General features: G+C 59.8%; 1 protein-coding gene across 2 annotated transcripts; it reads left to right on the top strand.

Annotated features, from left to right (window-relative positions):
• On the top strand, positions 1-24,855 carry THBS2 (thrombospondin 2). Of its 2 annotated transcripts, none has more exons than XM_006932146.5 (22): positions 1-322; positions 2,869-2,940; positions 4,566-5,122; positions 6,285-6,369; positions 8,834-9,030; positions 10,049-10,189; positions 10,722-10,818; positions 11,272-11,442; positions 11,582-11,758; positions 12,426-12,599; positions 13,281-13,408; positions 13,479-13,631; positions 14,088-14,306; positions 15,238-15,345; positions 15,957-16,116; positions 17,359-17,477; positions 18,046-18,280; positions 19,771-19,998; positions 20,447-20,718; positions 21,176-21,273; positions 21,675-21,814; positions 22,887-24,855. In XM_006932146.5, exons 2-22 carry the CDS (start codon positions 2,889-2,891, stop codon positions 22,892-22,894), a joined length of 3,519 nt encoding a protein of 1,172 aa, XP_006932208.1. In that variant the 5' UTR covers positions 1-322; positions 2,869-2,888; the 3' UTR covers positions 22,895-24,855. The 2 variants fall into 2 exon arrangements, with proteins under 2 accessions (XP_006932208.1, XP_006932209.1); XM_006932147.5 differs by lacking the exon at positions 1-322 and adding an exon at positions 1,576-1,730.
• Positions 24,856-27,295: the final 2,440 nt, after the last annotated feature.

Below are 27,295 nucleotides of genomic sequence, written 5' to 3'. Positions count from 1 at the left end.
AAAGCCAGCGCCTGCCTGCCTTCCCCTCTCCCGTGGCTCCGCCTCTGCCGTCCCCCAGCTGGAGGGGCCGGCGGGAGCGGGCAGCCCAGCACCCGTGTGCCAGGTGCTCGGAGCGAATGCGAGATCGGAGGGGGATTATGTCACTCCTTCGAAGGATGGATTGAACGCGCTTCCTCCCGGGTCTGACTGACAGCACCACCCAGGAGACCGGAGCATATAAAGAGGAGGCTGCCGACCCCCGCTCTGCACGCCGTGGACCTGGTCCTCCGGGCTCCGTCCCCGGCACCGAGTCAGCCCTCGCCACAGCCGTTCGACGTCCCAGGTAAGAACTGTATAAAAGATTTACCTTGTAAAAGTTATTAGAAGGCCATTGCGTTGTACTTTAATTTTCAGAAAAGGCTGTTTTGGTTTCTGAGGAGGGAGAAGGAAAAGTGCAAACCGATCTCTGCTGTAAGGTGAAGCTTGACCGTTAACGCGTCTTCACACTTGGAAGCATTGCGTCCGCAGCGGCTGCGCCGCGAGCTCCCTCGGAGGTGGTCTGGCCCCACGGTCCTGGTGCCTTCCGCGAGCGTACCTGCCCGTGAGCTGGGGCGCACGCTTGTGTCTTTGTCATTGATGGGGGACCCCGAGGAGGGCGTTAGAGAAAGTCCTCCTGAAAAAGTGAAAACGGTCACCAGAGAGGTTACAGACACTGCAATTCTAAGCGTCTCTGACAGTGAAAGTGTGCTTGAGTATCAGGGAGGAGCAGCATACACTGTGGGTGTGTGAGGAGCCCGGGGATCCCCGCCCGGCTGTGGCTACAAGCGGGGGACGATCAGCACCAGGAGAGGCCCGGGCGGCACCAGAAGGCGCTGCTGAGCCACGGGGGGCAGGAGGCTCCCGGGTGACCGAGCCCCTCTCGAGGGAGGGACCGCACACCTCCCGGCGGTGACCGTCGCTCGGATGGCTCGTACAAACGGGTGTGAACACATCTGTGTGAGTTCTAATCACATTCTGCTGCAGAAAGTCTCCGGAGAAGATGGAGCCACGGACACGCTGTGAGTGTGTGTCCGGGTGCCTGACTGCGTGTCCTAGGACGTGACACGGCCCGGGTGCTGCCGTGGACCAGCCGTGGGCACGGAACGGCTGACCCAGGGATTCCTGGTCCCGCTGTGCCCTTGCCGCCGTCGCGCCCCCACCGGACAGCGTGGGGCCCTCTCACTCGTGTGACCGACGGCGGAGCGTGCATACCCAGAGACGCTCTGCTTTCAGGGGGCAGAGGGTTTGATTTTGTTGGAACGGAGTTCCGTTTGCGCTGTGTAGCTGACACTCGGGAAGCTGGGCCCCAGGACTTGAAAAAGCACATTTTGGACGGAGCCCTGTTTGCCAGAGCCAGCTGTCCCCTCTGCGGGGACAGACGGCGCGCATCTGGTCGAGGGGACACAGGGGAGGCGTTCCGGAGGTGCTGGCCCAGTTTCCTCCTAAAGCACGAACGCGGCGCTCACTGAGCGCCAGGTGTGGCTCTGAGCACCCGGGTGCTGACGCGTGTGGCTCAGTCCGTTGAGGAACCTATTAGCGGCACGGCTGCCCCCCGGAGAGCCGCGGGAAAAGCGGTCCAGGGGGCAGCCACGCAGCACGTTCGGCAGATGCCTCCGCGCCCACCGTGCGGCGTGAGCCTCTACAGTGTTAACTCGTTTCTCGCGGTGACCTTGTCTGGCACGGGATTTACACAACTATTCCTCATTCGGCAGGTGAGGAAACTGAGGCAGGGAGGTTGGGCCGCAAGGGCTCGCCCGCCGGGGCCGGCCGCTCGCCGGGGCCACATGAGAACCAGCGGCGCCCCGACTTGTTTGCGAGGAGGTTGTGAGCGGCGGGAGCCGGACTCCGGAGGGATCCCGGGGGCCTGCAGAGTGGCCTCTTCTCCTGGGGAACATTCCTCCAGCCCAGGAGGATGACTGTTTCCAGTTTACCAGATGCTTCTGGGGGGCGGGGGGGCACTCCTTAGGATTTCTGCGACCCCGAGGCGCTAACGAGCTTTGCCGTCGTCTGACAGCCGGGCCGGGGTCTCGGTTTGGCTTCGGTTCAGAGCCGGATGCCGCCCACCGCTGGGAGGGAGCTCCGTGCCCCGCGCGCCCCTGCGAGATGCTGGCACGGGAGCCCCGAGGCGGGGCAGGGGTTAACGGTGGAGCGGGCCTCCGTCCAGGTCTCCTGACTCCCGGCCCAGCGTCTGCTGGCCTGAACCATGCCAACTGAAAATCCTCAAGAATGGAAAAACAGGCCTGCAGGAAAATAGAACAGCCGAGTAAAAGTGATGGCTAAGTAGAATGCTATGTTTTTCTGTGGTTGGGACACACCGAGTTCAGTTTATTTCTCCTGCGTACAGTTAAGGTTTATTCTAAGTTAGGCCTGACTTTTTTCTTCTTGGCCATCTGCTCAACGGTGCCTTCATAGATTATCGTCTCTATGGTGCCGGCATTTTTCTAAATTCACACTTCCTGGGTTTCAGGCCTGGCCACGCTCACCAGCGGCCTTGCTCTGGGCCAGCGCTTAACTTTTCCGGTCCTTCACTTACCCATCCGCAAAGTGGGGATGATAACAATAGTGTTTGCCTCTCGGGTCGTCGTGAGATCAGATAATGTGAATATTGGGAATGTGATCACGCCCTGCTTTGTCAACAAATGCTCGTCCAATGATAGGAGCTCGGGTCGGAAGAGCCCCACTTGAAAGCCCCGTTTCTTACCCGGCTTTTACTTCCCGCAAATGCACTCACTGCTGGTTTCGACGCACAAACCGCGTAAACATTCGTGTGAGTGAAGACTGCGGTCGACACTGGAAATCACTGCCGTGCGTGTCGTGCGCCTGCGTAACCGGGGCCTGGCTTGTCCGCAGGGTTCCTCCGCCGAAGCAGGATGCTCTGGGATCTGGTCCTGCTCGCCCTCTGGGCCGCGTCCGGCGCGCGAGGTGAGTGCGGACAGCGGCTCTGCTTGTCGGGGCCGCTCGCGCCCCCGCAGGTAAGGCTGTGGCTGAGGTTCCTACCAGGGTAGAACATTCAGAACTTCCTTTCAAATAAATATTTACTTATTTCTGAGTCCACGTAGGAGGAAATTATTTCTTATTTTTAAATCTTTGCTTAAGTTTGTTAATTAATTAATTAATTTAGAGAGTGCATGTGCATGAGTGGGGGGGGGGGGGGGGAGGAGCAGAGAGAGAGGGAGAGAGAATCCCAGGCAAGCTCTGCACTGGCAGCACGGAGCCTGACGCAGGGCTCGATCTCACAAGCCACGAGGTCACCACCCGAGCCAAGATCAAGAGTCAGGCACTCAAATGACTGAGCCACGCAGGTGCCCCAGTAGGAAATGATCTCTTTTCGGAAAATCTAGGTATTAGAGAAACACGCTCTTTCGTCTGGTGACACAACGCTGGCCATGCACAGTCAGCTTTTACATTTTTACACGCTAAGTTTCTAACACTGGAAGGGCTTCGTGTTCTAGAACTTCTTTTCTTCCTACTTTTTTTCCTACTTGAAAATGCAACATCCGTGTTCTTCCGTGTGCTTATTTTCACACAACACGGCCTTTAATGACCGGATGATACTCCGTCCAAAGATAGATCGTGCCGTTGTTTAGACCGGTCTCCAGGTGCAGCATTACTCCAGCGTCGCCAGTGTAAGAGACGCCACGGGGAACCCAGCGGTGACTGCGTCTCTCCCGGTATTTGAGATTATATCCCAGGACAAGTTCCAAAAGGAACGTTGCTGAGTCAGAGCCGTTAACTCTTTGAGCATTTCTGGCGGATTGCCCAGCGGCTCTGCCAAGGAGGTGGCCGGCTGACGCCTCTGTAAGCAGCTCTGAAGCTCGTGCTTTGATTCGCCGCACAGGGGATGAAAAGCCACGCTTCGTTTGAACCTCCTGCTCAGTGAATTGCGTTGAATCATCTGCCCTGCTACATTTTGGGGAGGTCCGGTCATCCAGATGGTGACTGAAAGCCCCTTACTCGCAGGCCTGAGACTCCCGCTGTCTCAGAGCCTTCCCCGGGGTGCTCAGCGGGGTTGCGGGTAAACTTCCGCAAAATGGAGACACCGGCGTAACTTGTGGGAGTCAGGTGGTCTCCATAAGAGAGCGACGGAGAGAGCGTGGATGGCAAGGGCAAAGACGCATTTCTTGTGCAGGAATTTTTTCTGGGCAATCAAATGGTAGAAGCAGGGCTGCGCCCGAGCCTCCTATCTGGGTGGGAGAGCAGGAGAGAGCCCGGTGCGGGATGGGTTCCGGAAGGCGTGCCAGGGCCCCGCTCAGGGCAGCGCTGCCTCCCCCCCAGGAGGCCTGGCTGCGGAGTGCGGGCTGATCCGGACACAGCCTTCTGGCGCCGGCTCGCTCCCGAATGGTCACGGACGAGCAGCAGCTGCCTCCGGGGCCCCACTGTGGGTAGCGGCCCGGGGAGAGAGAGGGTAACGGTGCCGCATAAAAGCTGCCATTAGCACCCAGCGGAAAGGGGACACCCCCTGGGATCAGGGTCTGCTGCCCCGTGTGTAAAAAGGCCCCTCCGGGTTCGTGCCCGCGGTAACCTCCCTGCTCTGTCCCCACGGGCAGCTGGCGACCAGGACGAGGACACCGCCTTCAACCTTTTCAGCATCAGCAACATAAACCGGAAGACCATTGGGGCCAAGCAGTTCCGGGGGCCTGACCCCAACGTGCCAGCGTATCGTTTTGTCCGCTTTGACTACATCCCACCCGTGAGCGCAGATTACCTCAGCAAGATTGCCAAGATCGTGAGGCAGAAAGAGGGCTTCTTTCTCACGGCCAGCCTGAAGCAGGACCCCAAGTCCCGGGGCACGCTCCTGGCTCTGGAGGGCCCCGGCGCCTCCCAGAGGCAGTTCGAGATCGTGTCCAACGGCCCGGCCGACACGCTGGACCTCACCTACTGGATAGACGGCGCTCAGCACGTTATCTCCCTGGAGGACGTGGGCCTGGCTGACTCCCAGTGGAAGAACATCACCGTGCAGGTGACAGGGGAGACCTACAGCTTGTACGTGGGCTGCGACCTGATCGACAGTTTCACGCTGGACGAGCCTTTCTACGAGCAGCTGCGGACAGAAAAGAGCAGGATGTACGTGGCCAAAGGCTCTGCTCGAGACAATCACTTCCGGGTACGTACAGCAGGGTCGCGGCCGCGGCACGAGGCACGGGGACGGGCTCTGCCGGGGGCTGAGCGGCGAGGGCATCTCTTAACGTGATGCCGTGTTGGAAGAGGTCAGGCCCGGGAGACACGCACCACGCAGACATACGTGGGCTCCCGCCACGTGCAGGCACACAGACGTGCACACACACACGCGTGCACACAAACACACCCACATGGATACACATGCCCACACCCAATCACACGCATGTGCACACACCCACCCACCCACCCAATGGCACCCATGTGCACACACTGCTCATGTGCACACGCACCCACACAGACAACACCACACACGTGCACACGCACACACAGAGCACACGCAGAGGTGCACACACTGACACACCCAATCACACGCATGTGTGCATGAACACCGCACTCATGCACATGTGTGCACACCCACACTCACATGGACAACACACGCACACACACACACACATGCACGCACAGAGCACACACCCCTTTCTAAACCACAAATAAGCAGGGCACGTGGTCCCGGTGTGCTTTTTACCTGGGCAAACGGCCGTCATTTTTCCGGCCGAAGACGGATTTGATGGCCAAGGAATCGGCCCCCTTGGAATGTTCTGGTAATCTCCAGACTCCCCGTTTAGCACTGAGAGGCGAGGAGAGCAGAGTAAGAGCCATGCTTTTCAAGGAGAGGGCTGTTGGTTTATGAGGGAAAAATTCCATGTTCATCTTAAAATGTGTTCATGTTAAAATAGTTTTTGGAAGATCTTTCTAAAACCACACGGGTTTAGAACCTACAGCGCGGTGTTGGCACATCATCGTGTGTCTTCTGGGGAAACGATCGTGCGTTTAAATTCAGTTGAGCCCGAGGCTAGCGTCCTTACCCGGTTGTTGAACTGACTTCTGGTGGCCGTCAGGAAGGCCCCGTGGCCCTGCCGTGGGAGCACGGACGCTCACCTTTGAGACCGAGTGTCCACGTCCGGGACCGCGTGCCCTTCCGAGCCCGCCAGCCAGACACCAGACTGACCCACGATAAAGAGAGTTCCAGCCTGCTGCGTGTAGCAGCACAGGAATAAGATTACATCTTGTGTTTCTAAAATGTCATTTAGCTTGGCATCGTTTGATGTGTATCTGTTGCTCTATTTGTCTCCTCACGTGCATTCCAGGGTTTGCTGCAGAACATCTACTTAGTGTTCGAAAACTCAGTGGAAGATGTTCTAAGCAAGAAAGGTTGTCAGCAAAGTCAGGGAGGTAGGTGTGTTTTGAACAGTGTATTTCACATCTCATTTCTCGTCTTGGATGGATTCCTGCTACCACAGGAGCGTGTATGTGCACGTGTGTGTGAGTGCGTGTATCCGCGCGTGGGTGAGTGCGCCTGTACATGCATTTGCGTGCCCGTGTGCATGTGTGTGCATGTGTATTGGGGGGCTAGTGGGGATTTAAGAAAAAATATTGTAATAAAGTGCCATTATTGTCTCTGAAGGAGTTAGCTGGTCAACTCAGACATGTTGACATCTGAAAATGATAAACTGCTTGAAAGAGTAATTTTGAATATATTTTAATAATGCAAAATAATCAATTTCATAAACCAAAAGACCAATCTCTGCATTTTAACATGATTACACGCAAATTTTCCTGTCTGTTAATGGGTGACAATCATCTCTTTGGGTAAAGGCGTGGGTATCTGTCGGCTACGTTGATGGAGGTTTTCTTCACTCTTCACGGCTGTTGACACAGCCCTATTCTGGAAACATTTTCGCTGCCTGAACCATTGACAGATAATCCTGCATTGAATGCTAATCGCAGTTTGAATTTACCTCCAGCCATAATTGCCTACATTTTCTTGAGCATTTAATATATGAAGTTCACTCTGCTGGGCTCTTTAAACTCAGTGTGTCACTGAATCTTCAAAACACCTTAGAGACAGGCTCGTTCATTTTACCATAAAGAAGCAGAGGCCCCGGGGGTCCCACCGCTGCCGTGTGTGACCACCTGTGTGCCCACCTGGGCTGAGAGTCTCCCAATATGGTTCACGTTGTGATTTATTTGCACTGAGGCCCCTTCCTCATGTCAACTGTAAATTATGACAAAGATAAATCGTTTTCTCATGATCAGCGTGTCAGGAATACATAGGATGTGATGTCTGTAACGCACAGGTGCGGCTCTGGGACCCACACCCCCCTGGAGCTGCGAGCTGTCCCTCCCCCATCTTAGGCGTGGGGATGCCCGCTCTGTTCCTCAGCCTGCATCTGGCTGGCGGCTGGGGGTCCCCCACGGAGGCCTCATCTTTATCTGAGGCTATCCCCTGTCCTTCTGTCCTGTCCCCTGTCCCTCTGCCCTGTCCACTGTCCCTCTGCAGATCTTCCACACTCACTCAGTGGAAATTCAGGGCAGGTGAGGATTAGAACAGCGCGTTTGGGCCGGACTGTGGCGTGAAGGGACATTTGTAAGGCTCCTGTGACCGGTCCCTCGTTTGCCGCAGCCGCTGCGGCTCAGACCTCACCCCGTGTCTGCAGCTTGGCTAACGTGCAAACTATTGGCCTCTGTGATTTTAGCCGCAGACTTTCTTGGGGGAGGAAGTGGTCATTAAAAAGCAAAAGTTTCAGGAGGGGCTAAGATAGTGAACAGACATAGGACACTAACCCCTCCGGGAAGGCTCAACAACACGGAGGCAGAGAGCGGCTCTCGGGACCCTGAAGGACGGACTGTGCTTGTGTTTACGTAAAAGCTGAGCGTCATGGCTGGTGGTCTGCTCTGTGGGCGGGGGGGACATTTCACCCTTGAGGGGGGGAAGGGCACCCCGGTCCCGGTCCCAGCTCTGCCCCCGGGCGACCCTGCCAGGCCTTTCATCAGGGGGAGTAGACGCCCTGACTGTGTGTTGTCCTGTCCTGCTCTGGGTCTGTCTGAAATCAGGCCCCGGGGCACATCTGTGGGTGCGGGACCGTTTCCCATCTGATACCTATGGGCAGTGACTGACGCGTTTATGTCCATGTGGTCTGTGCCCTTTTCCATGCAGCGAGCCAGGGGAACTCCCGAGGTCAGAGTGATTGCGGCAAGGATTCATGACCAAGTAGTAAGTCCCCAGCAGTAGTCCTGGCAGATCGGTAGCTTCCGGAAGGTGTAACTCAGTAGCGAGATGCTGAGAGAAACAGGGCATTTCACTCCTGTGACAGTGACTGGAGGGCTGGGGACATGGCTGGGCCGGCCCGGCTCCCTCGGGGGATGACACCTGTCTCCGGACCGGCCCAAGTAGTTTGCTGTTTGTGTCCTGGCCACGTACGTCCCATGGGAGAGCCCCAGGAGGTTTGTGCGGTTTCAGGGGCAGCGAGGGGGAGTCCCCAAGGTCGTGCTTCTGGGGCGTCTGCCCTTCCCTCCAGAGGACACGGGAATGAGGGAGAGGCAGGTGAGGTCTGGTGGACACTTCTTGGCATGAAGACCACCGGCTGCATCCATCTTGATGTGGAGCAAGTGGCCAAAACAAAGGGTGTTTGGATAGAAAACAGAGTGAGTGAGGAGCTGCGGGGACACGTGCTGGGGAGCAGGCTCCGGGGCACAGGGACGGCTGTCAGCAAAGGAGGTGGTCACCTCTCCTCTGCCTGAGTCACGTGTGGGTGCAGAGCCCCAGCCCCGGTGTTTCGCTCTTTCGTTCCGTCCCCAAGCCCACGTCTGCGCGGCCGCTCTCCCCCGTGCTCACTGCACCCACTGCTTCCCGCAGCCGAAGCCAACGCCATCAGCGAGAACACGGAGACACTGCACCTGAGCCCTCAGGTGGCCACGGAGTACGCGGGCCCAGGCGCGCACAGGAGGCCGGAGGTGTGCGAACGCTCCTGCGAGGAGCTGGGCACCATGATCACCGAGCTGTCGGGGCTGCACGTCATCGTGAACCAGCTTCACGAGAACCTGCGGAAAGTGGTGGGTGCCTGGCGGCTGCTTCCTGCCACACAGGCGCGACCTCGCCCGCAAGCTCCCTCTGACGCACTGACAAGGCGCTTGGCCCAAGCGCAGGGCAGCGGAGGGCAGGTGGGCGGGCAGAGGACCCTGAACGACAGACACCTGTGGCTCCACGTCCTCCAGGATGGCTCTTACCCGGGGGACGCTCGTGTCCCCGAGCCTGAACAGGATGGGTGTGGGAGGACTGGCCGCAGGTCCGGGACGTAAGGGGACGTCAGAAGGAAAACACCGTCTTGGGTCCCTTCAGGTTTAGAAAAGGGCACTGACGGGAGCCATGTTCTCGTAGCTGCGTGACCCGAGACAGGCCCTCAGGTGGGCCCAGGGGACGGGAACACATGGTGCCTAACAGGAGTGACAGGGGCAGCGGGGAAGAGTGGCCGGGAAGGTCTGCAGGTCTGGGGTCGCCTCAGCCTTGGTGGCGTCGCACAGCCGCTCAGCGGGCAGCCGTCCCCACCCTCTGCTCCATGTCAAGGGGCCCGGGATGGGGTGGGACCCGATCACTCCCACTCCGTGGGCGGTAGGGAGAATGGGCACGGCCAGGACGCGCGGCTTGGGAAGCACCTGGAGGAGGCTGTGCCTCTTCTGGAACTTTCCAGCAGGCGTGTGCCCCTGGGGCAGGAATGGGGGCAAGAGTTCCAACAGTACCCCCGCCCGCACCCACTGCCTCCCGCTGAGCACCCACCGTGTGCAGGAGGAAGAGGTAGGGATTCGGAGGAGGGCGGGCAGACACCGTGGGACGCGGCCACGTGAGTGGAGCACCCCTGGAGGGTGACAGGCGGTCGGCTGCCCGCTGGGATCGCTGGGACGTGACCCCGCGTGGCGAGGCCTCACGTGGCCCCGACTCTTCTCCCGCAGAGCCGGCCGCACGGCGGGCGGTGCTACACGGGCCGGGGGCGCCCTTCCCTGAGGGAAGCCCATCTTTGAGCGCGATGAGGACGTTGCTTCCGCCCACACGTAAACGTTTCCCTCGATCTTCCAGTCCAATGACAACCAGGTCCTCTGGGAGCTCATCGGCGGCCCGCCCAAGACCAGGAACATGTCCGCCTGCTGGCAGGACGGCCGCTTCTTCGCGGAAAATGAAACCTGGGTGGTGGACAGCTGCACCAAATGCACCTGCAAGGTGAGGGCCGGGGACACCTCTGCGTGGCGCAGGGAGGCGGGCTCCCCGGTCTCTCCCGCTGGCCGCAAACGCGCGCAGGTGCGCCGGGACAGCCGATACGAGGGCGGGCACGGGGCACCGACCGTAAGTAGGGCTCCAGCCCACCTCACCGCGTCGCACATGAGAGACAAGCTCCAGGAGGTGACCGGTCCGGCTGGTGTCTCCCGGGAGGCGGGAGGGGGCCGGGCGTGTGCAGCTTCAGGCCGCTCTGGGGGGCCTGGGGGTGCAGGTCACTGCCCACACAGAGGTCGGTGGGTAGCTCAGCCTCTTCCCCTTAGCGAACGCACCCCGTTCTCACGATGGCGGCCTCGGGGGTCGGGCAGCGCACGCCAGGTTGGTCCCCCGGCCCGCGGTGTGCGGAAGGCCCTCCTCTGTTTCCAGGGCCTGCGGCGTCGGGACGGGCACAGCCGCCCTCTCGGCCCTTGAGTCCCGCCCTTGCCCTGACGCCTGCTTTTGGAGACGAGGGTCACACGACACCTTTCTCTGCTTGCAGAAATTTAAAACCGTTTGCCACCAAATCACCTGCCCGCCGGCGACCTGTGCCAACCCGTCCTTCGTGGAGGGAGAATGCTGTCCTTCCTGCTTCCACTGTTAGTGTGCGAGGAGCAGGGGGTGCCATCTGCTTCGTCCGCCTCCCGCCTGTTTGCTGTCCTCCCGGTGACCCGCAGGGGTGGAGGGGCTTAGCGGGATGGAGGGGAGGGATCAGGGCCACTTCACCACGAGGCCGTCCACACCCACGACCTCGGAGTTCAGGGTCTTGTCGTGTCACCTGGCGGGGAGGGAGCAGCGCAGAGCGGGGACAGTAGGCTCCTTGGCTTCTGTCACTCTCCGTGGGCATCCCCCCGTGCCCTCCGTCTTGCTGGGGAGAGCAGCTCTGAGTCCCAACCCCAGTGTGGGCGTCTGCCCCGCCGGGGACCCTGCTCGTGGGAGGGGACACACCTGCTCTCCTGAGCGCACGGACTCTGCCTCGTGGGCCACTTCACGGGCGGTCCATCCGTGGCAGGGTGGGCAGAAGCCCGACAGGCCCTTGTGCTTCCCACCAGCACTGGACGGTGAGGAGGGCTGGTCCCCCTGGGCGGAGTGGACCCAGTGCTCTGCCACCTGCGGGTCGGGCACCCAGCAGAGAGGGCGGTCGTGTGACGTCACCAGCAACACCTGCTTGGGGCCGTCCATCCAGACGCGGGCGTGCAGCCTGGGCAAGTGTGACCACCGAAGTGAGTGTCAGAGGCCACTCCTCGTCCGCAGGGCGGGGCCGGATCGCGGGGACGGGCTCTCGGGCTTGGGCGTGAGCAGACGCCTGGGACGGCCAGCCCCTGCTTCCCCCTGATGTCTCCGTGTTCCTCTGTGTGCTAGTCCGGCAGGATGGGGGCTGGAGCCACTGGTCGCCGTGGTCTTCCTGCTCTGTGACCTGCGGCGTGGGCAACATCACCCGCATCCGGCTCTGCAACTCGCCCGTCCCCCAGATGGGGGGCAAGAATTGCAAGGGGAGTGGCCGGGAGACCAAAGGCTGCCAGGGCACCCCGTGTCCAAGTAAGTGGGGTGGAGGCGGGGGGTGGGCCCAGCGCAGGACTGGGAAGAAGAGACGTGCTGTCCCCTGGCTGGCTCCTTGCTGGAGCTGGCCTGAGGGTACATCCTGATGGTGAACCAGCTCAGTTAAATTACTGCTGACCCACAACTAAGGGACAAGTCAGCCTGACCCCTGGGCAGTGTGACGCGTGCCCTTTACCGGGGGATGGGTAGACAGCATGGAACAGGGGGTCTCGGGAGACGGCCCCCTGCAGCCTGCAGCCGGCTGGCCCCGGGCCCCGGGGTGCCAGGACCCTGTTCCAGAAGCCCCGTTCATGAAGTGCAGAGACAGCCAGGGACAAGGGGAGTGCAGGGTGATCCTCTCACTGCCAAGTTGTCCAATAAGATGAACTTGAGCTTCCTGGGACGTTTCAGATGCGAACACCTCTCACCTGGCAGGTGTGCCTGTGTGGGCAGCTTTCCACCTCTAGACCCCGGCCTGTGGGACTTGAGGGAAAACAAAGCCAGCTGAAACCTGTCGTCCGCATCACCCCCGAGCTCAGGTTCAGGAAAGGACGCTCTTTCCAGTTTCCCTCCCACGTCTGGAGACCCCGCTCCATCCCGGCTCTTACCCCGGGAGCCCCCGTGTAGGTCAGGCTCCGCGCTGACCCTCTGTGCTCTCTGCCCTCAGTCGACGGCCGGTGGAGCCCCTGGTCCCCATGGTCAGCCTGCACGGTCACCTGTGCCGGAGGGATCCGGGAGCGGACGCGCGTCTGTAACAGCCCCGAGCCCCAGCACGGGGGCAAGGACTGCGTGGGGGACGTCCAAGAGCGTCAGATGTGCAATAAAAGGAGCTGTCCTGTAGGTGGGTGTGCGGGCGGGACACGAAAGCGCCTGTGTCCCTGTGGTCTGCACGCTTCAGCCCCTCTGAAGAAGCCACCGCGTTTTTATTCTGGTTAAAAACATAAAAATAGAAGACATAGAGAGTAGAAAATAGGAAATATAGAAGGGAGAGATTAGTTCTATGCTCATGAGGACACCTGCTTTTAACACCCGTGCTCCTCCACGGTTTTGTGGAACATCCTGCGTGACGACAATCACCCATCAGCCACCCATGTGCCTATGCGCCTGTAGCCTCTATCTTTATTATTTTTTTATGTTTATTTATTTTTGAGAGAGAGGGAGACAGAGTGTGCATCAGGGAGGGGCAGAGAGAGAGGGAGACACAGGATCCTTAGCAGGCTCCAGGCCCCGAGCTGTCAGCCCAGAGCCCGACGCGGGGCTCGAACCCACGCACCGTGAGATCGTAACCTGAGCCGAAGTCGGACGCTTAACCGACCAAGCCACCCAGGCGCCCCTATCTTTTACTATTTAAAGATAAATTCTGGGAGGGCAAGCACGTTGCCAGCATATACCAAGTGACTCAGTTTCCCCTTACCGAACTCGGGTGCTGGACAGACGCCTCCCCGGGCGCAGGTGATCGCGTCCCGGCGGCCTCCCGGGTGCGCCCGCCCGCGCCGACCCCGCTCTGTGCCGTCCTTCGCAGACGGCTGCTTGTCCAACCCGTGCTTCCCCGGTGCCGAGTGCAGCAGCTTTCCAGACGGCTCCTGGTCCTGCGGCGCCTGCCCCGTGGGCTTCCTGGGCAACGGCACACACTGTGAGGACCTGGACGAGGTGGGTGCCCGGCCTGGGGAAGGGGTGCCCGCGGAGCCGGGGTCGGCGCTCACCCCCGCTTATCCCGCAGTGTGCCGTGGTCACCGACGTCTGCTTCGCCGTGGGCAAAGCCCAGCGCTGCGTCAACACCAACCCCGGCTTCCACTGCCTGCCGTGCCCCCCTCGCTACAAAGGGACCCAGCCCTTTGGCGTCGGCCTGGAGGCGGCCAGGACGGAGAAGCAGGTGAGCAACTGACCGCTTGTGTTCTGGGAAAAGGCTGTAGGTCAGTCGGGAAGAGCCCAGAGCACTGGGGGGCAGTCAGAGAATACCAGGCGGCCTCCCTGGGCGAGGAGGCAAAGGGTGCTGACTCCTGGGAAGCAGGCGGAGGGCTGTCAGAGCCTGTCCACCACCCTGACCGATCAGCCTGGCAGGGGGCAGACCTGAACTTTCCCGCAGGGAGCCCGAGAGGACCGGCGTGACCACTGTATGCTGGTGACCCCGCAGGGTCACCTGCGGGCTTGGACCTCAGGATCGCTTCTGGAGAGCAGAGAGCACAGCTCCGAGGCTCTGGGTCCCTGCGGCACCCGGCGGGGGGGGGGGGGGCTGCACCCCTGCCCTCGTCCCGGAGCGTCCGCCTCAGACCTGCACGTGAGGGGTGGGGTCTCGGTGCGTCCTAACCACGCGGCCGCCTTCCCGCAGGTGTGTGAGCCTGAGAACCCGTGCAAAGACAAGACTCACGCCTGCCACAAGCACGCGGAGTGCATCTACCTGGGACACTTCAGCGACCCCATGTACAAGTGTGAGTGCCAGACGGGCTACGCGGGAGACGGGCTCATCTGCGGGGAGGACTCGGACCTGGACGGCTGGCCCAACAAGAACCTGGTGTGCTCCACCAATGCCACCTACCACTGCATCAAGGTGAGCGCTGGGGCTCCCGCCTCTGGCCTCCTGCCTCCCCCCTACTTCCACCTCCAGCCTCCCCTCCACCCTCTGCTCCCCCTGCCGCTCCCCCCCATCCCACCTCCCACTGGCTCCAGGAAGTCCCATTCAGGGCCCCTGTGGCCACTTGCAGACAATCTGTTGTTCTGAAGAGCTGGGGGTGCGAGGTGGTTCCCAGCTGCACCCCCGCTCCACCTGGGCTTCTGCTCTCAGTGAGGGAACTTGCTGGAGAAACTCAGGTTTCGCCCACGTTCGTGGGACTGGCGGAGCCGGGCCACCAGGCCTTCGCTGGCTGCAGACAGGCCCCAGGAGCTGTGCCTCGATGGGACCTAGGTCCCCGTGGATCTGTTTGGAGGCCACCCTGGAATTTCTGAGACCCAAGGGTGAACACGACTGAAATACACGCTTCACCACCGCCACGCAGGTTTGAATTACAACTCGGCTCGTTGAAGCCAAGTGATTTTTCTAATCACGCCGGTCACATGGGAGATGATTTGGACTCTGTGCCCCGGATTCTGAACAGAGGTCTATGCTTGACTCCTGGCACCTGTTGGCTGAGGAGGGCGGAGGGCACGGATGTGCAGAATGGGACTCTGACGTCGGGACGTGAAAGGTCTCCGGGGGTTCGGCCGTCCTCCAGGCTTCCAGAGCGGCAGCCCCTCCCTCTCCTCGGGTTTCTGCTCTCCCGTGGCCGCCGGGCTCCTGGGCACAGGGCATGAGCTTCCCTGGTCTGGAAGCATGGGCGGCGGTGCGGCGTCTCCAGGGCAGCCTTGAGGAGAAACACGCGTGTCCCTGGCCTCGCCCCCACTGAGGACGGCGCGTGACCCTGGCACCGTCAGCTCCGTGCCCGAGGGTTTACCCTCCGCCCCCCCGAGTGTTGTTATGACTCGTGCGTGCCCTCTGATTGCAGGACAACTGCCCCCTGCTGCCGAATTCCGGGCAAGAAGACTTTGACAAGGACGGCACCGGTGACGCCTGTGACGATGATGACGACAATGACGGCGTGGACGATGAGAAGGTGGGGGTGGCGGGGAGGAGAGCTTTGTCCCGGGGGCCCCGCGCTCGGTGGGATCTGCGATCCCGCACGCGCAACCCAGCCCTGACAGGGCGCAGGCCGTGTGCAGCGTGCGGTGACCGGCCGGCGCGACTGGCCGTGGGCGTCTGCGTGCAGGGGACCGCCTGCCCTCCTGTGGGTGCCAGCTGGGGCGCCGCTGTCCCCACCATGAGTGATGTGCTTGCCTTTACTGAAACCTGCGGGGAAACTGTCCACCAGGTGACTTCACATTCACAGAAGGGACAGACTAGGCTGCGTGTCTCCGCACAGCCTCACCGCACCTGCCTCTCCTGACCCACTAACCCCTCACTCACTCGCTCACGTGACGCTGGCAGACCTGTTGTCAGCGTGACGTATACGGTTATGTCGTCTCTGCCATGAAATGTCTCCGTTTCAGCGGCAGACGCATAAATAATCAGAAAGCGGTTTGACGGCAGGAAAGCGCGGGGCTGAGGCCGACTGGCTCCGTGTGGGTCGTCCGATCCTCCCGGAGTGAGTGATGTGCAGCCCAGCGACGTCCTCGCGGTGTCAGATGTCCTCGCGGTGTCCCGACCTCTTCCCTTGCCTTTCCGCAGGACAACTGCCAGCTTCTCTTCAACCCCCGCCAGTTCGACTATGACAAAGATGAAGTCGGGGACCGCTGTGACAACTGCCCGTATGTGCACAACCCGGCGCAGATCGACACGGACAACAACGGCGAGGGCGACGCGTGCTCCGTGGACATTGACGGAGACGGTCAGTTCTGCCCCTGCCGCGGACGCGTGTCTGCCGCCTGGCGCTCTGTCCCGTGGGTGCCACACAGGCTCAGCCACACCTGTGGACCGGTGCCAGGGTAAACGGTGCCTTAAGCTGTTTTGGCGGGAGCCCAGCCTCGCCAGGCCCGTCCTTCCCGGGGTCGCCGGCGGGGTCGCCAGCCTCAGGAACTCCCTTCGTGAAGCCATGGATGTGGCATCTGCCTTCCGTGACCCAGGCCCCTAGTCCTGTGCCCTGTGTCCTTCACGCTTGTGTCCCCTGTTGGCACTTGTGACCGCGTCCCCGTCAGAGGCCCAAGTGTTCGGTCCTGTGTCCTCACCGAACCACACCGCAGGCAGGCGCATCTGCCGCCCTGTCCCGGGTTTTTTCTGCCCACACCCTCACTTCCAGCTATTCGCGGCACGGCCGTGGCAAAGCACCCCGGGCGTCCCCGGCTGTTAGGAGCCTCGGACACCATCAGGCCACATTCAGCCGGAGAGGCCGGTGCCCCGGAAAGGAGCCCATCCGCCAGCGGCAGTGGTCGCCCGCCGCCCACCAGGCGTCTGCAGGCTGAGCCGACTCACGCCTCTCTCTGTCTCGGCAGCGGCTGGAGCGCGCGCCGGCCCTTCTTGGGGGTCTGTTCCCGCTGCCCCCCGCCCTGCTCCCTCCGGCCCCACCTGGCCCGGGCGAGAGGCGCCTCGGCCGGTCTCGCGCGCTCCTCTCGATGCAGCGATCGTGAGGGTTGGCTGTGCCATCGGACGGGGTGGCTGCCGCCGCTGTAAATTCAGGTCTCTCACGGCCCCAGTGTCCTGGGATCCACTATCCACTTCCAGGGCTCTTGAAGTAAGGTATTGCACCTGCCAGCCTCTGCCGCGGGCACGCTCCTCCGTGTATCATGTCCACGCTCAGTTCCTACGGGCTCGCGGCTTGTTTGTGGAATGGATCTGGAGGAAAGACTCGACACGGGGAGCTCAGAGGTGACACGTGTGAACACGGGTGACAGCTCCTTGCCATGCAGAATCACCCGGAAGCCTCCGAGAGTGGCTCTGTTTTAAACTAAGGCATCTTGGGCTTCAATGGGAAACCTGACATACGTTCTTTCACGATCTGATAATATTTACACTTTCCCGTATTCTTAGCTCCTTTTTTACGAAACCGAAGTTCGGCTGTAAGTTACTTAATGAGCCGGGAAAAGCTCTGTGCTTTTTCTAAGCTAGCACACTCATTTTCCCCGAACATCTGCAGACGTCTTCAACGAGCGGGACAATTGTCCCTACGTCTATAACACCGACCAGAGAGACACAGACGGGGATGGCGTGGGCGATCACTGCGACAACTGCCCCCTGGTGCACAACCCTGATCAGGTGATTGATTAGGTGACCGAAGGGGGTGTGTGTGAGCAGAAGGGGGGGTCAGGGCACCTAATCGTTCGTGGATATATGTGTCTTTGTGGCTTTCCATTAGTGCTGCCACGCAGGGACAGCGTGGGCTTTTCAGTAATTTTAATTGAAAACTTTCATTGAGCGGGCTTCAATCTCAGTGGCCACGGCTGCGTTCGTGGGCGTGTTCGTGGGCCCTCCCTGTCTGAGGGGACCGGGCACCCGCCCTCCGCTATCTGCCTGTTTCCCTGACACAAACGTGGGGACTGGCTTCTCTTCCAGACTTGCCTCTGGAAGACACAGCACATAAGGTGTTGCTGTCGTATGTGGGATACACTGTTGCAGATGACGTCACAAAGGCGCTTGCTGCTCCGGGCTCTTCTTTCCGGGAAGCGAGTCCATGTAGCTGGGTCACGCAGGGTGCTGCCCAAGTCGCGGACTCGGCCACTTGCCTGCAGCAGGGGGCGGCCCAGCCCCAAGGTCTGCGGCCACGACCAGCCTGGCGCCCGTCCACCCGGCAGGTGCTCAGCCCGTTCCCTGCCCTGTCCCCCAGACCGACATAGACAACGACCTCGTGGGAGACCAGTGTGACAACAATGATGACATCGACGACGATGGCCACCAGAACAACCAAGACAACTGCCCCTACATCCCCAACGCCAACCAGGCCGACCACGACCACGACGGCCAGGGCGACGCCTGTGACTCAGACGATGACAACGACGGGGTCCCAGACGACAGGGACAACTGCCGGCTTGTCTCCAACCCTGGCCAGGAGGACTCCGATGGTAGGTGCCCCGCCCCCTAGGATGATCCGTGCCCCGCCCCCTCAGACGGTAGGTACCCTCAGAGGTACCCTGCCCCACCCCCTCGGGCGATCCGTGCCCCGCCCCCTCGGGCGATCCATGCCCCTCCCCCTTGGACGATCTGTGCCCCGCCCCCTCGGATGATCCGTGCCCCGCCCCATCAGGCGGCAGGCGCTCCGCCTCTTCAGACAGTATGTGTCCCGCCCCCTTGGACTATCCGTGCCCCACCCCCTCGGCGACCTGTGCAGCAGCTTCGCGTGCCCGCCAGCGCATAGGCCACAGGCTCCACGCAGAAGCTATGAGCGGTCTCTGCAGAGACGTGCCCGTCACGAGCGGGATGAGGTGGGATCTGGGCTCAGAGAGGGTTGGGGATTTATTCTTTCAAGGACAAAGCAAAGGAGAAAGGGGTGTGAAATGTCAGGAAAAGGAACGGGGTTCCCCGCGCGGCCCGCAACAGTGGGCAGCGTCGGGGGCAGGGTCTTGAGGAAGTGGGGCCACGGGGAGGGTGTGGAGTAGGCGGCGAGGTGCACGCCGCGTTCGGGGCCCCGGGGGAGCCGTGAGAAGGTGGCTTCGGGGGCCCCCGCGCGTGTGGGCCGCCCAGCCTTTGGGACCGGAGATGGGGTGTGGGCGTCCTAGCCAACGTGACTCACAGGCGAGTGGGGGACCCGGGATCTGAGGGCGGCTCTGGGGGTCACGGCAGAGCCACGCGGGTGACTCCAACAGGGGGCGGGAACCCTGCCTGGAGCCAGCGCTGGGCTCAAGCTGACCCGCGGGAGCCCGGGGGCGGGCCGGGGTGGGGAGAGGCCGGCCCTGAGCGCACGGGGTGCTTTCCGGCTCCTCCTGCGCGAGCGTGGGCCTCAGGTGCGAGCAGCCAAGCAGACCCCGAAGGAGGCGGCGGGAATTAGCCGAGCTCGGTGCCTGTTCTCCTGGTGAAATGAGCTATAGCTGAGAACACTGCCGTCCGACCCCCCGGACGGGACAGCTGTGGGGGTCACAGGCCAAGGCCCCCCCCCCCCCCCCCCCGCCCCCCGCGCCTCCTCCCACCAGTGACCTGGGGGCCTGCCAGGCCCGCACCCCGCCCACCACCTCACCGGACAGGTTGAGAAGAAGGTTCCAGAGAAAAATCTGTACCTCCCCAAGGAAAGCCATTGGTAGAGTAAGAGCTCTGCTTTAAATCCGAATAGATTTCAGGCAAGGGTGATGATGAAAGTTGTCAGGAGACGTTCTGGAAACTGTCAGAGAATAAGCTGGAGGTGCAGCCCCCCTCACCCCCAGCCTGAGGCCTAGTCTTGGGGGACACCCGCGGGGGTGAGCAGGAGCCTGCTGTCCACACTCTGAGCACCGCGCCAGGCTCCTGGGAGCCCCCCAGCCCCACGCAGTAGGGAAGATGAGCATGGCCCCACAGAACACCAAGGAAAGGCTGACGGCCAACCACCCACCATGTGTTCTCTTTCTCGGCTATCCGCCGCCAGGGGACGGGCGTGGGGACGCTTGCAAAGACGACTTTGATAACGACAGCATCCCAGACATCGATGACGTGTGTCCTGAGAACAGCGCCATCAGCGAGACCGACTTCAGGAACTTCCAGATGGTCCACCTGGACCCGAAGGGCACCACTCAGATCGACCCCAACTGGGTCATTCGCCATCAGGGCAAGGAGCTGGTGCAGACGGCCAACTCGGACCCCGGCATCGCTGTCGGTGAGCCTTCGAGATTCGCACCACCCTTCGTGGTTCCTGGGGGCAGGGTGCCCACGGGGCATGCGGGAGGCTCTGTAGAGCCGCGTGGTGGGGTCGGGGTGGTCTCTCGGGTGCCCGTCCTTCCACGCCTGCCAAATGGTCTCGACCGAGGGAATGGGGAGGCAGGCATCCGTGAGGTCGTGCTCAGTAAGCCATCTTACGTGTGGATTTGATTTACAAAATACTATGTCATACAGTAACGGTCTGCCAGACTCAGGAAGTGGGGTCTGAAGTTGTTAGGTCCCAGACATTCATTAACCCCAGAGCCACGAAGCGGAGGTGGGTGTGAGACAAGGGCCCAGCCCAGCCTCCTCCCGCCCACGCCCACCGGTCCTGGGGCCGACCCGGGCACGTCCTCCAGGGCCGGGCCCACCTGAACCTCACCACCGAAAGTCCCCTTTGACATCAGGTTTTGACGAGTTCGGGTCCGTGGACTTCAGCGGCACGTTCTACGTCAACACCGACCGGGACGATGACTACGCCGGCTTTGTCTTCGGCTACCAGTCCAGCAGCCGCTTCTACGTGGTCATGTGGAAGCAGGTCACCCAGACCTACTGGGAAGAGCAGCCCACTCGGGCTTACGGCTACTCGGGCGTGTCCCTCAAGGTGGTGAACTCCACCACGGGCACCGGCGAGCACCTGAGGAACGCGCTCTGGCATACCGGGAACACGCAAGGCCAGGTGAGGACGGCGAGGCGCCGGGAGCACGCTCGAGAGAGCCGTCCTCGCCCCGGAGATGCCCAACCTTTGTGTTTTCCTTAATTGTAACCCAAGTGACAGTAATTTTAACAGTCTCGTATTGAGCGCCTACCTGATTAAAGACGCCATGCCTGGTCTTGGTGTTTCCGTAAACATGGCCGATGATCCTCTTGTAAGTTACGTGTGATTCTACTGTCTTCTAGAGGTGAGGACAACTGGGTTTTCAAAGGCTGTTTTGCCCAAGGTCCCATGTTGAGGAAGCAGGGGATCCGGAATCGCATCCGTGGCTCTGGCTCTGACGCCCGTGCCGGGGGCACTGACCTGCTGGCCCCTGTCGGCGGACTTGGGTCCGCTCCCTAGGCTCATGGCTGCGTGAGCCACGGGCGCCCCCGTCCGTGCTGTGAGACGGCACCTGTACTCAAGAGCGATGTTTTCTCAGGTGCGCACGTTATGGCACGACCCCAAAAACATTGGCTGGAAGGACTACACTGCTTACAGGTGGCATCTGACCCACAGACCGAAGACGGGCTACATAAGGTAAGGGGGCCCAGTGCCAGCGACTTCCACCCAGTGTCCCCAGCACCAGTGAGAGGCCAGGACGGGGGAAGCGCGGACTCACTGAGCGTGAGGCTTACTCGCCCACGTGCTGCCCTCTTGTCAGGGAGCCGTCAGCACGTGGGGTCCTGCTCCGGGCATTAGGTCGGGGCCCCCTCCCTACCACCCGGGCTCCAGCCTAGAGGGTGGGCCCAGCGCACGTGGCTTCAATGTCACCTGAAGGCCACGGGGAGGGAGGCCGAGGTGGTGGGGACCGGAGAGCGCTCTGGCTGAAGCACCTGTCGTGGGGAGGGGTGGGTCTTGGGGCGGCGGCCCGTGAGGATGGACCCTCCCGCCCTCTGCCATTCACACCTTGTTTCTTTCCCCCGCACCCCTGTGTTCAGAGTCTTAGTGCATGAAGGAAAACAGGTCATGGCGGACTCGGGACCCATCTATGACCAAACGTATGCCGGCGGGCGGCTGGGTCTGTTTGTGTTCTCGCAGGAAATGGTCTATTTCTCAGACCTCAAATACGAATGCCGAGGTGGGTGAGAACACGGCTCTATGGGCGGCCTGTGGCAGAGAGTGGGGGAGAGACAGACATGCACGTGACTTTGCTGCCTTGAAAGGCACATCACGGCAATACGCTGATGGCAGCTGCTTTGTTTGCTGGCTTGCGTCGTGTCCTGTTTCGTTACCTGTTTGTTTTAAATTGAACGTGAATGTCTCTGGTGGAGCAAACACTTTCCAGTTATTCCCAGGCTCTGCCCATTCACCTTGCGTTTCGTCCTGTGACTGTGGTGTCCTGTTTCGTTACCTGTTTGTTTTAAATTGAACGTGAATGTCTCTGGTGGAGCAAACACTTTCCAGTTATTCCCAGGCTCTGCCCATTCACCTTGCGTTTCGTCCTGTGACTGTGGTGTCCTGTTTCGTTACCTGTTTGTTTTAAATTGAACGTGAATGTCTCTGGTGGAGCAAACACTTTCCAGTTATTCCCAGGCTCTGCCCATTCACCTTGCGTTTCGTCCTGTGACTGTGCATTCCTTACAGCTTCTGGGCCCCCCATGGCATTTTAGATTTTAGATTGCTACCCTTGCTGAAAACAGGAAGGGGGGGGGAAGAGGGAGGAGGGAAAGAGGAAGGAGAGAAGAGGGAGGGAGGAAGGAGGGAGGGAAGGAGGGAAGAGGGAGGGAGGAAGGAGGGAGGGAAGGGGGAGGAAAGGAGGAGGGAGGGAGGGGGTTCTCTGTAGTTACCTGTCTAGAAAGATAATTGGCTCACCGTACTGTCTGACCCCATACCTTCACGAGGACATGAAAACATTCCCTCCTACAGATGAGGTCAGTAAGGCTCTGAGATGCTTCTCAAAATTCACACACTGAAAATTACCCACAAGGGGAGAAAGGGAACGCGAGCACATTGCTTCTGGCGAAGTCTCCTTAGCCCTCCGTGGGGCAAAGACCCGACGCGTTCCCACACACGCCACCCTTCGCACACCCGTCCATACTGTGGAGGCTTTTTAAAATTAAAATGATATTTCGGTTGCAGGTAAAACAAAACAAAACGAAGCAAAACCCATGGTGCAGCCACCCTCGTTCTGTGTATTGTTTATTTTGTAGATGTCTAAACAAGACCGGCTGCATTTCCAGAAACGTACTGTAGACGCTGTTGCCTAGACCCCTAGTCTGTGCTGGTGCTTCCGGCTTTGCTCTCTTTAGCAGCAGCTCCCGTCCTTGACCCTGACGCTGGGGGTCCTTCACCGACATCAACCCCACGCCCAAGCGCCTTCAGAGGGGACTGGTCGTGGGCCCCACAGGTGAACGTCCGGCCCAGAAGACAGCTTGATGATGCAGGAGACTCCGTGCAGTGACAATTGAGCTCGGCATTACATCGCTTCTTGTTTGTTTAAAAAGAATGACGTTTACATATAAAATGTAATTACTTACTGTATTTATGTGTATATGGAGTTGAAGGGAATATTGTGCGCAAGCCATTATAAATTAAGCAGAAAAAAATATCGCTGCACGACTTTCAGTGCTTAAAGCCATTTCCACTCTTGGGTCTGAGCTGTCCCACAGCAGCCAGTCCTGTCGGGTTCACGGAGTCTGGAGTCGTGCCGGTAGCAGAGGTCGGGAGACCTCGTCCGACGTGGGGGGCTGGCTCTCTAACTGGAACTTGAGCGGTGGTCACGAGGACAAACGGAAGCCCCTTCCCCCACTGTCCCCCCCTACAGCGGTGGAGTCCGAAGTCCCGTACTTGGCCTCCGTTGGTGAAGTTAGCGGAGAGAAGTGGGCGCTCCCACCGCGGCGGGCTGGAGGGAGCTCCGCGTGTCCCTTGGTTCTGCTCTCTGAGCACCAGGGTCTCTGTGCGAGTCTTTTCCGGGGCCTGGCTCCGGACCACGCGTCAGCAAGAGCACTTTAGCATCTAATTCCTCCTCTGGGCTTTGCAACTCTGCAAAAGTTGCTTACCTAGTTTGGCAACACTTTTCATTAAGGTTCCAGTTAGAAATGCTAATATTTATTAAATGACTTTAGGATGCAGCTTCATTCACCATAACTTATTTTAAATGTGTCAAGTAACACACGTATAGCATGATTTCTAGGGATACACGTAGAGCACACATATGATACAACGATGTAGTTACAAGGAAGTACCTTCCTGCCGAGATACAAGCTTTACAATATGCTGTTGTCACGACAAAGCGTATTTCAAATGAAGGGGAATAAATAAATGATAACGAAGACTTGATAAAGGAACCTTAATTTATACTGTTGCCAACGCACTAATCCAGTATGTGCCCCTGTTCTCTGCTGTACGTAGGATTTGAAACCTTAAAGGCTGAAGAAAAAAGCATCAAGCCTTGCCAGACACACCTGTTAATCAGTCATACAATGATATACACGATTTTTTGGGGTTTTTTTGGTTTTTGTTTTTGTTTTTTTGTTTTCGCTTTAAATTGCATGTTCTTTCCGCAGGAAATATTAATCTCCCTCCACATAAGGGGTTTAATAAGAGAAGTTTGTCTTACTTGTCTGATGCGGGCAAATCTTCCTTCCCTTTCTGTTCATAGTGATCTTGTTTCTATGTTTCTATCTCGATTCCGTAGTGTGGAATTCAGAGGATCCATAACTCTTGTCCTAACTTGCACATTTCATTTGATAAAGTTGTGTTTGTCGCTTCCTTTGAGGTTGACTTTTTGTTTTGCTGCACTTTCCACTTAGTTTTTGGAGCTGTGTTCCCAGACGGCGGGGGTTTGGGAACTGGACTAAATGTAACGGCCGCGGAGAGTGCACAGGTGTCCGTGTGGCTGTCGCTCGGACGAACGACGCAGTGCTGTGCGATGATGATGTGAATATTTAGAATGTACCATATTTTTTCGGTAAATTATTTATGTTTTTTTTTTTTTGAACAAACTTCTCTTCCAGATTGATGAAACCATTTGTTTTGCCAAAGACTGTAAATATTTATTTATTTGTTCACATGGTCAGAATCTCACCACTGAAACCCTGCTTTTATCTAGCTGCAGCCTCATTTTTATACTTTAAAGATTAATAACAGGAAATAAATTGTAAAAAGGTTTTCTATAAACGAATCTCTTTCCCTTTTTTAAGAAGAATTAGCAGGGTTCCTGCTGGGGGGAAGGGAGACATACCCCAACAGGGAGGGGGTGACGTGTTGCTCCCCTCAACGTGAGCCCGTTTGTCTGCAGGTCCCAGCTGTGCCCCCACCCCCCCCACCGAGGTTAAGGTGTAGGTTTGGGGTCGTCGTGGAGAAGGAAACCCCGTGTGGGGCAGCCCCACAGCCGAGCGGGACACGGCCAGTAGGTGCCCCTTCCCGCCTGCGGCTCGAGCTGTGCAGCGAGTTTCGGGGGGCGTCCCCGAAGGGACTCAGAGGAGCACTGACCGCCCGGGAGACGCCCCGTTAACGCGAGCGGGACCCGTGCGAGCTGTACTCGTTCCAAACCAGGGACGGAGGCGCACTGGGGCCGGCGGCAGAGACACAGACAAGCCGGCGCGCAGCGGGAGGGTGGTGGGGTTTCTCTGGGCTCCCAGCGGCCTTGGGTTTCTGTTACGTCGGAGTCAAATATGGGGGGGGAACACGGGCGTTTGGCAGAAAGAAGCAGGAACGAGTCACACGCTGGAGCTACGCGGCACGGGACCAGTCATCGGGGGCAGGAAAGCCCTGCTTTGATCTGGGGGCGCAGGGGGGATTCTGTGACATAGAGCGGGGGGACCGCGGGGCCCCTGCACCTCAAACGGGAGCCTTTGGCAAATTGAGAGAGAAGTCAATTAGGGAAGCGATTCGGGTTGGGCCGTGGTGGCTACCGGAGGGAGCGTCACGCACATTTTTCCAGAGACACAACCGGACACGCTTCAGGACGACGCTCGAGAGGCGGGTGGGAGGGTGAGACGCGTCTCTCCGGACGTTATTTCTGTGTGATTTATAGCAAGTAGAAGTGTGTGATGGACCCCGGGGCTGTCCTCTCCCAGGACTGACCGACTGACCGACAGGAACGCGGCACCCCTGGAACAGGACACATTTCGTGTCCCACTCTGTAGTCCTCTTTTCCTTCTGGGCAGGGTTCCCGCATGCCCCCAATCTTGTTTGTTCCGGAAAAAGCTGCAGCTGCATGGATGTGGGGTGGGCTTAGCTCCCGGTGCCGTGAATGCTGGACCCAGAGCCGGGTCCACTGAGCACTGGACCCAGAGCCGGGTGCCGTGTGCACACGCCTTCACTGGCGCAGGAGCCCTGGAGGAGGCAGTGCAGCAGCGTCTCACAAGGATCTGGAACGGGGTCTGTTAGTGCCGGGGAGGGGAGATGGTCCCAGGACAGAGTCCGGCCCTTGGCCATCACCGGCAGCCGGCATCCCCAACTGTAGGTTACATGGGGTCCCTTCTGGGGTTTCTGTGGGTTTCAACGTCTCAGGCAGGTCTTTCTCAGTTAGTCTGAGTTACACAGCGCGGTGTTTTTGGCCGGGACGGCAGGATGGGAACGGACGGCCACCCAGCACGCCCGGGCCCTGGGCTGGGGGCCTGCGGCGTGGACCCCGCGCCTGCCGGGTAGGGCTCTGCGCAGAACGGAAAGACCAAAGAGATCCGACTGAGCCGCAGCCTGGCATCCCGCGGAGGCGGGAACATCCCAGTACTCTGGGCACAGCCCGGGGCCTGGCCGAGCCCTGCTCCCAGGGGAACGACTTGGCGGACAAGGGGTCTGGGGACCAGAGTAGCCGCGGCCAGCGCCGCGCGGCGCCATCAGCTCCGGGGAAGCCGTGGGGGCATTCCTGCCAAGCGTCAGCCCACGGCCGCCGGCTGAGCCTCACTGTCCTCACACAGCGTGGGCAGCCCTGTCCCTCCACGGGGTCCCTGCAGGGGCCCCCCTGCGGACGGAGGCGGGCCGGCCCCTCGGCGGTCACGGGCCCGGTAGTCGCGAGCCGGCCTCGCCGAGCGGCGTCCAGCTCACGTCTCCCGGCACGGCAGCCCCGAAAACTCGGCGTATCCAGATCCTGCCTTCTCCAGAGCGCGACCTTTTCCCCCCAAGCACATCACACGCTTTAGGAGAAGTGATGTTTCGACACCACAGCCTTCATGCAGGACACACTCGGAATACACCGTGACGAGGCGGCTTCGGTCGGGGCACCGCCAGGAGCACGTCTAGGTCAAATGACTGCACGTGGGTGGACCCGGGTGGTGGGACCAGCTGCCCCGGAGGGGCGAGGGGGAGGGCTCCCCGCTGCCCGCGGGTCACACCTGCCTCATCCCTGAGGCCCCTGGGACGCGCCCACCTTGTCCCCTTGGTTCCCAGGCCGCACCCGAGGCCCCCGGGACACACCGGGGCTCAGCCCTCACTCCGCCCCGGGGGTTCCGTGCTGTGACGGCATGTCACAAGGACAGTGTGACTGCAGGTTAACTGTGAGCATACGAAGGGTTCGGAAAAGAAAAGTCGAGCAAAAAGACCAAAGGGTGTTAGGATGATAAAACTGGATTACGCTTTATTTTACACACTATTTATTTACTTCCAAGTTGTATTA

This window comes from Felis catus, chromosome B2, assembly GCF_018350175.1.
Source record: "Felis catus isolate Fca126 chromosome B2, F.catus_Fca126_mat1.0, whole genome shotgun sequence".
Taxonomy (NCBI): Eukaryota; Metazoa; Chordata; class Mammalia; order Carnivora; family Felidae; genus Felis; species Felis catus.
This window is presented reverse-complemented; position numbering and strand designations above follow the sequence as displayed.